The sequence below is a fragment of the Mobula birostris genome, chromosome 14 (assembly GCF_030028105.1).
Source record: "Mobula birostris isolate sMobBir1 chromosome 14, sMobBir1.hap1, whole genome shotgun sequence".
Taxonomy (NCBI): domain Eukaryota; kingdom Metazoa; phylum Chordata; class Chondrichthyes; order Myliobatiformes; family Myliobatidae; genus Mobula; species Mobula birostris.
Genome location: NC_092383.1, coordinates 71,106,110 through 71,120,005, shown reverse-complemented (window position 1 = coordinate 71,120,005; position 13,896 = coordinate 71,106,110). Strand labels below are relative to the sequence as shown.

General features: G+C 37.7%; 1 protein-coding gene across 3 annotated transcripts in view; it reads right to left on the bottom strand.

The window, feature by feature from the left end:
• The window catches only part of kif21b (kinesin family member 21B), a 158,831-nt gene that overhangs the window by 52,878 nt on the left and 92,057 nt on the right, over positions 1 to 13,896 (bottom strand). For all 3 annotated transcript variants that reach the window (XM_072278652.1, XM_072278653.1, XM_072278654.1), the window contains exons 9-14: positions 12,940 to 13,129; positions 11,771 to 11,834; positions 9,759 to 9,974; positions 8,785 to 8,860; positions 5,263 to 5,359; positions 3,079 to 3,267 (exon numbers count right to left, since the gene is read on the bottom strand). In XM_072278652.1, the coding sequence (XP_072134753.1) occupies positions 3,079 to 3,267; positions 5,263 to 5,359; positions 8,785 to 8,860; positions 9,759 to 9,974; positions 11,771 to 11,834; positions 12,940 to 13,129 (832 nt within the window). The remainder of the gene's footprint in view (positions 1 to 3,078; positions 3,268 to 5,262; positions 5,360 to 8,784; positions 8,861 to 9,758; positions 9,975 to 11,770; positions 11,835 to 12,939; positions 13,130 to 13,896) is intronic.

Here is a 13,896-nt window from a genome sequence, read left to right as displayed (position 1 = left end):
CAATGTGGCCTGCCAAATATTTTGCACAACTGCAGCATAATACTACAAATGCCATCTTCACTACCTGTCTCATTTTCAGATAGCTATGTACTGCACTCCAAAATCCCCTTGTACATCAATTCTCTGAGGTCCCTGCAATTGATTGTATCTGTCCGGTTAGTTTTCGACACCCCAAAATGCATTACTTCACATTTGTCTGCATTAAATTCCAACAATCACCACTCCATCCAATATTCCAACTAATCTACATCCCTTTCACCTTCTCACAACCTTCTTCTCTACTACTCAACTAATTTTTGTGACATCAGCAAACTTTTGAACCAACTATGTTTTCACCACATACATACTTAATATCAAATAACAAGTCCCAGCAGTATACTACTGATTATGTATTTCCAGACAGAAAAACACACTTCAACCTCTACCCTTTGCCTCCAATAACCAAGCCAATATTGGATCTGGTTCACCAGCACACCTTGGATCTCATGTGCCCCAACTATCTGGGCCAGCCTACCTAGCCTCACTAAAGTCCATGTAAACCACATATACCACTTCATTAATTTTCTTAAATTACCTCCTCAAAACAAATCAAATTTATGTGACACAATTTCTCCTGCATAAAGCCACTAATTAGTCTTTGTTTTTCCAAGTAAGCATAAATCCTGTCCCTTAAAATATTTTCCAATAATTATCCTGTAACTGCTAACAACCAAGAGCAAAATCTGCAGAAACAGACACAAAATGCTGAAGGAACTCAGCAGGTCGGGCAGCATCTATGGAAGAAAGGTACTGTCAACGTTTCAGTTCTGCTGAAGGCTTTCGGCCCAAAATGTTGACTGTACCTTTTTTCCGTAGATGCTGCCTTGGCTGCTGAGTTCCTTCAGCATTTTGTGTGTGTTGCTCAGATTTCCAGCATCTGCAGATTTTCTCTTGTTTGTGATTTGAAAAATCTGCAGATGCTGACAAGGTTATAGAAGTTGCCATATTATATGCCCCAGGATCTTGCTGATGGGTCTCAGCCTGAAACATCAACTGTATTCTTCTCCATAGATGCTGCCTGGCCTGCTGAGTTCCTCCAGCATTTTTGTGTGTTGCCCTGTTACTTATGTAAGGCTCACTTACCTGCAGTTTGAAGAGATCATGTTGATTGTACCCTGAATGAAGAGTTGCTTCTAAAAGTTGATTTGAAATGACAGTATGTAGAATACCTTCCTACTCTAGCTTTTTTTGTGGAGGAACAACTTACAACCAAAGAAAGAGGTATTTCTTCTATGTCCCAGAATCCTGATATGATTCATCAGTCAGCCACATCTGAAGGTCACTGCAGAATTGCAAGTTATGAAGAATTCAACAGCAGCGCAATTGAGTTGAAAATGGTGCTAAAGCGGGGCAAGGATTCATCAGAGAGTTGATAATCTCTCTTAACTGCTGCACTACAGTTGTCCAGTAGATGGCATACCTCAGCTAATGCTGCAAGACAGCTTTTTATATATAAAAATATATTCCCCAGGATCATAGCTTTAGCTTTTCCAATATTATTTGTTAACAATAATTGTTGTTTTAAGGTTGCCATATTATGCCTCATATTACAGAGCTGACTACTATCCAGTCTGCCAGAATGGGTATATAAACTTTGTTATTTATTTTAGTTTTTTGGGTATATTAACTTCCACTTGCCCACCATTGAACTGTTCCCACAACCTATGAACTCACTTTCAAATATCTCATGGTACGGATATTTATTGCCTATTTATTGATTTATTATTATTTCTTTATTTTTGTGTTTGCACAGCTTTTGCTTTTGGTTGACTGTCCAAATTGGTGTGGTCTTTCACCGATTCTATTGTGGTGGTTCTTCTATAGATTTTGAGTATGCCCACAAGAAAATGAAACATGGTTTGTATGGGGTGATATACATGTACTTTGATAATAAATTTACATTGAACTTTTGTAAGATGGTTTGCAAAAAGCTAAACTGTACATGTCTTGATTTATCTTGTGTATCATTTGTGTCTGTGCGAACACTCTATTGTGAATTTTATCAGAAGTTAAGACACCACTGAAAATACACATTAAATAGGAATTAACCCCTCTGGCATCTGGAAACAGGAAGAATCACCCACAGATTGAAGCCAGAGGATTGAAACAGTGGCTCTTTAGACTGTGGTGGTCCTAATAATTATCCTCTACAAAGCAGAGGAAAAAAGGCTATTGGCTTTTATGAAACAGATTGCAACCAGAAGTAAAAGAAATCAAGAGTTTCTAATAATACTTAACAAAATATTCAATACTGTAATTACTTCTGTGATATATATTTTAAAGTAAGTTTTAAAAAGAACTTTAAAACAGCTCTGATGAGCCAAGATATTGAAACTACATTTTTAAAAATCCTTTCAGATTTTACTGCTACTCAACATTGAGATTATGGAGTATCAGATGTACCCTTTGCCCTTTGTAGCCAACTTTGAGCACTCCTCAGCAATTTTCCTCTCTCCTCTGCTCCTCTCTTTCTCTCCTCACTATCCTTCTTGGAATTGTATGAAACAATATGGGCCGCCAGTGTCTGTGTTTCTGGAACACGTGCTGCAGTCTTTTTCTACCTCCAGGGAGGGTAAAGTGTGCCAAGTTACTTATGAGCACATATTGTGGCTTTGTGCAATACTGTAAAAGGGATGTTAAGGAAACAGGAGTCCATCTTTATAGTTCAGCCAAATTTGATATCACTGAAACTACAAAAGTAATAATTCACCTCTTCTCCCCCTTCACCTACAAATCAAATATTAACGTATTAAAAAAGGATAAATGGAAATACAAAAAAACCCACGAATCTTTGAACTAAAAATCAAAAAAATACAATCACATTTTGATATGTGGTTTAGAGTTTTCTCAGGCTCAGCAGAACTAGTTGTTGACTACATTAAATACGTATGCTGAACTACTACAAGCAGATGGAGCATAATTACAACATATTTTGAAAACAAGATAATTAAGAGATGAAATGACACAAAAATTCAGTGTTCTTTTCACTGTCCACATTTAACAATTTTAATAGTATGTTTGTAGAGAAGTAGCCCATACCAAGGTTCTTCAGGACACGGTCTCGCTCTAGCTGTGTGTCCCGGATCTTGTTCTGCAATAGAATAAGTTTCTCCTCATATTGTTGTTTCAGTATTTGCAATCGTCGCTGGCTATTCTCAAGCTCATCAATCAGTTTCTGCTTGATTTCAATTTCACAAGTTATGTCGGCAAGATCAGCCTGATAGTTGACTGAAAATAGGAGAATAAAACAAGAGAAAATTTATTCAAGAGTTGTAAGCAAGTTACCAAAAATCTTAAATTTCAAGGCTGTGCAGCTGTCTAAAAATATAATCCTTTAGAATTAATTAAATAAAACAAACAAAAAGATATTACATATCGCAACAATGAATTTTAAAAATGTTATGCCATTGAAATAATGTGATTTCTTTGGTTATCAAGTAAAACTAAAACAAAGCTCTGAGATAAGCATGCATATCTGTTATATAGGCTGCCTTCTGTAGCTTAGATATATATAGTTTTCAGTATATAATGCACATTAAAATGGTAAAGACAACAGATTTAGATCAGGGCACATCTCCTGCAGAAAGTGATGAATTTAAAGTGCTTAAAAGTAGATAATCTGCGATACATGCAGGTGGAAAATAAAACCATAAGAAATGGACAGGTTAGGGAATAAAGTCTAACCAAATTGAGAAAGACACTGCAGATTAGCTGATCAGATAGCCAAGAGGCAATACGTTTGATCTGGCTCACAAACAAATCTGAGGAAAGTTTTTTGGATAGCAGTATAACATGACTGCTGTTTTTCACTGCCTTCTTGTAAAATAATCTAGTCAGATTCAACATGATAAATGGAATTTACATTTTCCATATTAAATTAATTTTATTTTTATTTTATCTTATTATTTAGAGATTCAGCACCATAACTGACTTTTCTGGCTCAATGAGCTCGCTCTGCCCAATTACACCCATGTGACCAGTTAACCTTTCAACCTGTATATCTTTGGAATGTGGGAAGAATCCAGAACACTCAGAGGAAACCCACTCAGTCATGAGGAGAACACACAAACTCCTTAAAGACAGCGGCAGAACTTAACCTGGGTCACTGGTGCTGTAATAGCACTAAGCTAACCGCGACACTACCATGCCACATCTTCTAAGGCTAAACTTCTGTTCTACTATTCTGAACAGAAGAACTGAGGCACAGCATTATAGTTGTTCATTTCTAATGTAATGATATCTTTTGGAATGACCTAGAATTTCAAAACAATCTGCATTATGGCTTTACCCAGTGCAGTGCAGGCTATAGCTGCCTCACAAGAGTCCACTGTTAAGGATGTGCCAAGCTTCATTTCTATAACTGCAGTGAGTTGTGGAAGCCAGTCAAAGCCTCTGAGGCAGCATCAATTCCAACTTGCTAACAGGTGAGCAGTAGTGGGGGAGGGAGGAGTAACATGAACTGGCTGGAATGTTGGACAAAGGCTGCTAGTAAATACAGGGTGGAAGGGGAAGGGGATCTGGAAGGTGCCAAACTGAAGCCAGCCTGTTATGTGAAGGTAGATGCTAAACCTCTTGCATCAATATAGAGTGATTTAAAGCTGTAGCTACCTTTAAGTGGGAGGTCCAACCAGTGACCTTAGATGTAAATTTTACACTAGGATCTAAAACAGGCATTTGATCTTTGATTTGCATCAAGCAATGATCTTTGGGTTCATTTCAGGCACATGTGACCAGAAGTAAAAATCAACATCACACATGCTGCAATTTTGGGTGTGGTTTATGCAAATTTTATTACTTAATATATTGCATCCTGCAGTGCATGTATTTTTGCCTCAGAATGAATTTCTATGCTGAGTTACTTTGTTTTCACCCTGAAAAGTAGTTTAATAAAGCTCAAGCAGTCTCTAAACACATCTTCCAATTCACTGCGTACTTTAAAAAAAAATTCCTGAGGCTCTAAATTTTGATTAAGCTATTTATTTTGAACACATTAGTATTTTTAAATTTGGCTTCATCCAACACAGGCATATATATCTTATTCATAATGGCAGGACTTTTCAAAGCACTCTTACACAATAACACAAGATCACATTTTGCATGATTAATTACAAAAAATACTACCTTTCCAAATTCAATCATGAATCTTTTTTTTGTTCAGTTCTCAGCTCTATTTCAGTCAGCCTAATAAACGGAGAGATTTCCACTACAGATTGGGATCATTACCTTTCTCATCTGATTCAGTATCTGTTTCATCCAGGCTTCCATCACTGTCAAATTCATCTTCATCACCACCTTCTTCTTCTTCACAGCAGCTTTCTTCCTGAAATTACAAAAGGATGGGATGTAGATATAATAGGCTCTTTGGTTGATTTCTCATATATTCTCTTCACATTTACTTCCACCTACACTCCTCCCCATCCTCAATACTGGTGGACTGTGTCTGGGAGGTGTACTGTCTCCATAATACACTATACTTACCTGACATGACTAATGTAACATCATCTTCCAAACCTTTGACCTCCATCACTAACAAAGACAAGGGCAGCAGAGCAAGGGAACACCACTTCTCCTCCAAGTGATACATGATCCTGAAATAAAACTATACTGACATAGCTGGGTCTAAATCCAGGAACTGCCCATCAATTAACCCGTAGGAGTACCATTTTGGGAAGGAATAAAAACATTCTAAGGGAAGTAAGAGATGAAGAATAAATGCTAGTCTTGCCAGTGGTGTTTATGGTAAGAGAGTATGGGTTCAAAAAGGGAAGTGTGTTGTTCAAAGTAAATGTGGAATTGTCCTGAATTTTTCTTTGGTCTTTAGCATATAAAACGTTGTGTCAAGCATATCTTTTTACTCTGAAAGGGGTCTCAATATGAAGCATTTTGTCGAATAATGAGACTACTTCAGATCTACTGGTACTTCTCTCCGGTGTCTTTGTTCATTCAATCACAGTCTATGCACTTAAAATTATAAATTAAGGAAGGAAGTAAGCAAGGCAGGTGACAATTAATGGGACAAACAATAATTTTCATCTATATATGTTGGGAATAAGAAATGAGTATCTAATCATGTATTGTGCAGACAGCAGAATATATTGTAAATTCAACCTAAAACTTCTATAATGTTCTAGGGAAGAATTGTAAGGCAATGTGCAAAGGAATAGACTACAGAGTGTGACGGGGTCCTGAACTACCCCTATGAACTGTGCTTTTGGAAAGAGAGAGCGAGGTGTCCAACCCAGACACCTTGTTAAAAAGAGAGAGAAAGAAAGAGAGAGAGAGGCGAAGACTGCTCACAGTTTGGTTATACTTTCTACAAGGACACTGGCATCTTCTGTGTTCTTACAGAGAACTACTAAATTGACAGCTACTAAATGGACAGCTACTAAATTCAGCATGGTGACATAAATAGGTCAGCTGTTAGACTTACATACACATGGTTTTGGACACTGAATGAGCTTTGTTGTGCCCACAGAAAAGGTGGGTTTTGGAGGATCAATCAGTGGCTCTCACAGTGTGAAGAGGGTGTGACCAGTGAGGAGTTATTCATGTGTCCAGCCCTCGCCTGGGTTGATAATTCCACCACAGAAGAACGGTCCCCTTTGTTGTGGTCACAGTCGGTGACTTCTAAAGGATTTCGGAGGACAACGGGAAGATCGACGGCGCCAGCTCACCTGAAGACTCAAATCTCTCCCTCTCTCTCTCTCTCTCCATCACTACTCAACTCAATACCACAAACTGAACTGAACTTTACTCATCATCGTAAGACTATCTATTTACCCCTAGACTCGAAGAAGCTTGGTATTCATATAGTTCCATACTTACTTATATATAATCATTGCTAACCTGTTTGATATATCTGCATTTATATCACTGTATTGCGTAGTTATTAATAAATACCATTAGTTAATAGCAATACCGGACTCCAAAGTGTTTTCCATCTCTGCTGGTTCTTTAACCCGTCACGGGGTATGTGACAAGAGCAAAAGCAAGGGAATGAGACTCAATGGACCAAACTTCCTTATCCATTATTAAATAATAGAATATACACAAAAGTTAAGTAAATTGATGATGTGCTAAATAATACTCAATTTTGTGTGTCAGTTTATTTACTTTTACTAATCTCCACATAACTTTGAAACATGCAAAATGTACTGCACTGAGATCAAGCTTTGCAGCATTTGAAGTAAGAATGTTAAAAAAGGTTAAAAGGAAAAGTAATTGAAATCAAAGGTGCAGGTAGGGGCCTCTACATCTGGTGACACAGTTCACCCTTCCTAAGAGCTACAAAAACTGAGAAGAAAATTATAAACATGAGAAAGTCTGCAGATGCTGGAAATCCAAAGTGACACGCAGAAAATGCTGGAGGAACTCAGCAGGTTAGGCAGCATCTATAGAAATGAATAAACAGTTGTGGGCGGAGTCCCTTCTTCAGGACTGAAAAAGAAGGGGAAAAGGCACCAGAATAAAAAGGTGGAGAAAAGGAAAGAGGATAGTTAGAAGGTGATAGACGAAGCCAATATGGTTGGAAAGATAAAGGGCAGGAGAAGAAGGAATTTGATAGGAGGGGAGAGTGAACCATAGCAGGAAGGGAAGGAGGGGGGACTCAGGGGGATTGATAGGAAGGTGAGAAGACGAAGGAGGCCAGTATGGAAATAGAATGAGTGTAGTCATCCTCTTTTGTTCAAGAGCCTGATGGTTGAGGGGTAGTAACTGTTCTTGGACCTAGTGGTGAGAGTTCTGAGGCACTTGCACCTTCTACCTGATGGCAGCAGCAAGAGCATGGACTGGTTGACAATGGATGCTGCTTTCCAACGGCAACGTTTTGTGCAGATGTGCTGAATGGTTGGGAGGATATTACCTGTGATGTGCTGGGCTGAATTCACTACCTATTATAGGATTTTCCACTCAAAAGTATTGGTGTTCCCATACCAGGCCGTAATGCAGCTGGTCAGCACATTTTCCACCACACATTTATCGAAGTTTGCCAAGGTTTCCTGATGAGTACTGGTTTCCCTCTCCTGAAGTCTACAATCAGTGATTGAAGTGACTTTGATCACGAACAACTGTCTGTGCAACACAGGATGGTTTGAATATCTCAGAAACAGCTGATCTCCTGGGGTTTTTTATGCACAAAAAGTCTTGAGTTTAAAGAGAATGGTGGAAAAATTTTTTTAAAAAATCCAGTGATCAGCAGTTCTGTGGGTGAAAATGCCTTGTTATTGAGAGCGGCCAGAGGAGATTGGCCAGACTGGTTCAAGCTGATCGGAAGGTGATCGTAACTCAAGTAACCACATGTTACATTGGTGGTGTGCAGAAGAGCAACTCTGAACACTACACATTGAACCTTGAAGTGGATGGTTTATAGCAGCAGAAGACCATGAACTTACACTCAGTGGGTACTTTATTAGTTACAGGATGTATCTAATAAAGTGGCCACTGAGTGCATTTGTCCCAAATGATGTACTGTCAAAGTCTCTGCTAAAGGAATTTTTGTCTCTGCTCTGTGGATGCAAGTTTGAGGCACTGGGCTTTAGTATGGTTTGCCTATTTGGAATCCCACTGCTAGTGATCGAGTTTTTTTTTTATGAAAAAGATCGGAAAAGAGGGATTCAAATTGGGCAACTGATTGATGGCACCAAGAACAAAAAGGCTAAATCAAATACAGATTTGTCCAAAAACTCAGAGAAATATAACATACAAGATCCTTGATTTTTTCCCCCCAGGTTCTTTGCCTTTACATACCTCTTCTGCTTCATTGTCATCTGTTTCTTCCCAAATCTCTGTCTGTAGACTCTTTTTTCTTTTTTCCTTCTCTGGACTTTTAAGAAAACATAAATAAATAATTACATACAAAAATTATACGTAGCTATCCAATTCATGGTCAGTTACTTTTCTTTAAAATTCAATGATTATCTTTTTATAACTGAGATGTTAAGACATTTCTATAATTTTTCTATTTTTTTATTATCAGAGATGCATCCTCATTGGTGGAGATAGGTCGTTTTTTGGACATTCAGCCACTTTAACCTAATATTACCATGTTGGTAAATATCTCAGTTTGCCAAAGGTCTGGCAGTAACTTTTGATATTTTCTCCCCACCCCATCCTGCTGTAAGATGTTGACAATAAAATACTTATTCCAGGGGGGAAAAAAAGTGTTTTTCCTGACAAAATAATAGCCCCAAGTACCTCACTGTCAATGATGTACAGTTATAGTTGTAATGTTTGAAAAGATTAATACAAATTGTACTTGGCAAGATCTCAAAAACAGTAACAAATAATCTCTGTTGATGAGGCTGGTTAAGAGATGCACTTGAGGACACCTCTCCCTTAAATCTTCAGTTCTTCCACATCCCGAAAAGGAAAACGTCAGCTGTATTTTAAATGTGATTCAAATGATTCCAACACTGACAGGGGTGTACTGAAACAACACTCAGTTCTGTGTTTTGTCTCTCAAATGGGGTTGAAGTCCAAAATATTTTGAATTATAATGTCAGCCAATTCTATGCAAGGAAGCTGACATGACAACATCAAAACTCTGATGCATGGTAGACAAGGGGCTAGTCAGCTTACCTCTATTAGGATGCTCTTATGAAACACCCAGAGGTCTCTGATTAAAAACTAAAGGAAAAGCATATTTAACCTTTCAGCTAAGTTCAGAGGAACTCATTAATAAATGTACATATTATTCAATAACAATTTATGCATACAGTTACCTATTTCTTCTTTGTATCCTTTCCTTCTTCTTAAGCATCTCCAAATCTCTTTTTGCCAGTTCAACAACTTCAGAAGTATCAGTTTCCAGAGAGATGGCTAGACTTGATGCACAAGGCATGGGAGACAATCCCGCTGAATACGGAGACTTGGACGTCAGTCGAGAGAGATTGCGTCGGAGTGATTCATTCATGGCTTCACTTTCCAACAGTTTAGTCCTGCAAAAAATTGTCCTTCATATCAGAGGATCTTTGAGAAACATAAATATGGAGTTTTGAACTCAATGTTTTGACTGATAAAGGCAAGCATGCTGCTTGCCTTCTTAACCACCTTATCAACCTGTAAAGCCACTTTCAGTGAGTTATGAACGGACCCCAAAATCCCTTTGTTCTTCAACACTGTTAACAATCTTGCCATCAGCAGTGAACTGTCTCATTACGTTTAACTTACAAAGGTGCAATATTTCACATTTGGCCAAGTTAAACTCTATCAGCCATTTCTCCATACATATCTGCAACTGATCTACAAACGTATATCCCATTGTATTCTTTGCTAATTTTTTACAGTATTCACAAAACCATAAATCCTTGTATCATCTGCAAACTTACTAACCTACCCATCTGCACTTTCATCTGCACTATCATTTAGATAATGATATGCATTATCTAAACAGCAGAGGTCCCAGTACAGATCCCTGTGGAACACCTCTAATCACAGATCTCTAGCTAGGATAAGTCCCTTTGACCAACTCCCTCTCTCTTCCATGGGCAAGCCAGTTCTAAATGCAAATGGCCAATTCATTATGGATCCCATGCATCTCAATCTTCTGGATGAGCCACCCACAAGGCATTTAGTAAAACACCTTGCTAAAATGAATGTAGACAAGATCCACAGTTCTACATTCATCAGTCACAATCTTCACCTTGTCAAAGAGAATACTCCAGTCATTAAGACAGGACTTTCCCCACACAAAGTCCTGATTAATGTCAGTAAGCATGGAAATAAGTATTTTATGGAATAGTGATATAATTGAGTGATAGTAACAAATTGGCAGACATACAAATACAGAGTGCAGCAAAGTATGTAATTCTCAATTAAATTATACTTGAAGTGATTTATCCCAGAATTAATTACAATAACTATCTACTCAGAATTAACATAGATATATGCATAATATGCACTTCAGAAAAGTCAGTAAATGATCCAATTTTGTGGTTTCAATTTTATCTCAGTAACGAAATTTGCTTTCTTTACAAAAGGACTGGAAGTGAAAAAATTGATTTTCCATCTAACTTTTTGAGTTGGGTTCACCAGCCTTATTTTGATTTTGTGGGAATCCTAATGATTGTTTCGCCTTAGAGCCATCAGTCTTTATTTCACTAGGCGTCAAGTAGTAAATTGGTGAACTGTGAATGTGTGGAATTCATTGCCATGGATGGCTGTGGAGGCTAAGTCATTAGGTAATTTAAATGGATTTTAATCGGTTCTTGATTAGGAAGGGCTTCAAAAGTTATGGGCGGGAGGAACGAGAATGGAATTAAGAGGGATTATAAATCAGCCATGATGGAATGGTGGAAAAGACTCAATGGGTCAATTGGCCTAATTTTGCTCCTATGTTTTATGGCATCATTCTTTTTTTGACATGGTCAGGCGTTAGAATCCACAATCTAAATAGGCATCTGTTAGTCTCGTGAGACCATGGATTTATGCCTTGGAAGGTTTCCAGGGCGTAGGCCTGGGCAAGGTTGTATGGAAGACCGGCAGTTGCCCATGCTGCAAGTCTTCCCTCTTCACGTCACCGATGTTGTCCAAGGGAAGGGCATTAGGACCCATACAGCTTGGCACCAGTGTCATCGCAGAGCAATGTGTGGTTAAGTGCCTTGATCAAGGAACGACACACTGCCTCAGCTGAGACTCGAACTAGCGACCTTCAGATCACTAGACCGATGCATTAACCACTTGGCTACGCGCCAACACTATCCACAATACCATATACAAAATGCCTTGGACCAACCTGAGATCCTCTATTTCCCGGATATAATTTTGAATTAGTGCACCTATTTCTTCATTGCCATCTCCTGCAGAACAAATAGAAAGTAGCAACTTTACAGAAGCAAAGTAATTTAAAAAGTAGGTTGTGGAGACTTTTTAAAATTAAAAAACATAATTAAATGGTTGGTCATCCATATTATTTGAAAGATGTAATTAACATAAAACTTGATTTCAGTTTCAGTTTGCAGAACTGAATGCAGAAATTGTCTTCAATGGTAATGCACTGTGAATGCTAGTAATTTTAATAAACCACAAAAATTGCCAGATATACTCAGAAGGTCAGCAAGTTGCTTTAAGGAAGAGAAACAGAGTCAAGATTTCATATTGATTATATTACTCATTGAGCAGAATGCTATAAGGCCAAACATCATGAAACATAAAATGTTAAGTCTGTTTTCCTCTCCACAGATGCATCCTATCTACTCAGTATTCCAGCATTTTTGCTTTTATTAAGCATTGTGATGGGGTTCAAAGTAAGTGTATTTATATACATAATAAAAGAAATAAAAAACTTTGCACAATTACATCGTTGGTCACTAGAATCAGACTGTTCTCCCTGTTGATCAGTAAGCTAGTTTAACCATTCAATAAATTTAGGTAAAATCCAATAACTAAATCCAATAAAAGCTGAGAACATCACTTTGTACAACTAATCAAAGATGACATGGAACTAACCTGAACAGAAGACAGGTTGTCCAAAAAAAATCAAATGATTTACACATTACAATCAATTTAGTAATGTTGACTAATGATCTAAAGCTTTACCTACAAACTACAATTCATTCAAATAATTACAGCGATAAAGCTTATTTACTAAAATAATTTGATTTGAAATAACTAAGTGTCACAGACCACCTCTTAATAAACCAAAATTTGTAGAGAATTCTAACCTGCAAACTTCTTCTACATCATTTTCAATGAATCAAAGTTCTGAAACAAAGCACTGCCCTACATGAAGCATCATGAACTGATAAATTAAAAACTACTTTATACCACAAAGGAGGTCTTAAAACTAGAAAATAATGATCTGCAATTGAGTACCTCAGAGAAGTTTCACTAGATATTGCTAAGAAGTTTCTATTAAAAATAAAAAAGTGTTCCTGAGGTCATTGTAACAATTAATCATTTTACCTGCACTGGCTATAATTTGAGTGGCTTCATTACTCAAGAGCTGTGTCACTCTGTTATTTAGTGCATCAATTGTTTCTTGCATGGCTTTTAATCTCATTCGCAATGTGTCATTTTCTTTCTGTAGCATTGCATTTTCATGGTACAAGTCATTGTAACCTTCAGACCCATCAGCATCAATGACTCGTTTACCCTTAAAAACAGAACCAGAAACAAGTTCAAAACAGTATTTTCATTGATTCAATGCGGTCAAAGAGTAATTGGATCACACACATAGAAAAGTTTAAAACAGTCAGTACATTATCATGCCCAGAAGCTTCTCTCTGTAATTTCAAATGTTTTCCTTCTTTGGATCTGTTGTATATTCATTCAGTACTAGGTTAATAAACACAGGCTTTGTTTATTGTAGAGGTATTCTAGCAAGCAATGTTGTGGTGAGCCACAGCTACTTTTTGCAAGGTGCTGTATACTTTCATTAACTAATCTGGTTCTATTTCTTTAGCAAATGGAAAATAAGTAATAATTATCCAATGTTCTTTGAAATAAATGAATAAATTGCTGTTCCGTGAAGGACCATAAAGCACAGGAGCAGAGTTAGGCTGTTCAGCCCATTGAATCTGGTTCTCCGTTCCATCATAGCTGATTTATTATCCCTCTCAATCCCATTCACCTGCCTTCAGCCCGTAACCTTTGAAGCCCTCACCAATCAAGAACCTATCAACCTCCGCTTTAAATATACCCAATGAGCTGGCCTCTCCAGCCATCTGTGGCAATACTTTCCACAGATTCACCACCCTCCAGCTAAAGACATTCCCTCACATCTCCGCTCTAAAGGAATGTCTTTACATTCGGAGCTTGTGCTCTCCAGGTGGAGATGACGGGGATGTAGGTGAACATACAATGTATAACTCACACTGTGACTAGAAAGCACTTTGAGTGGCAATCAATCCTCATTTTGTA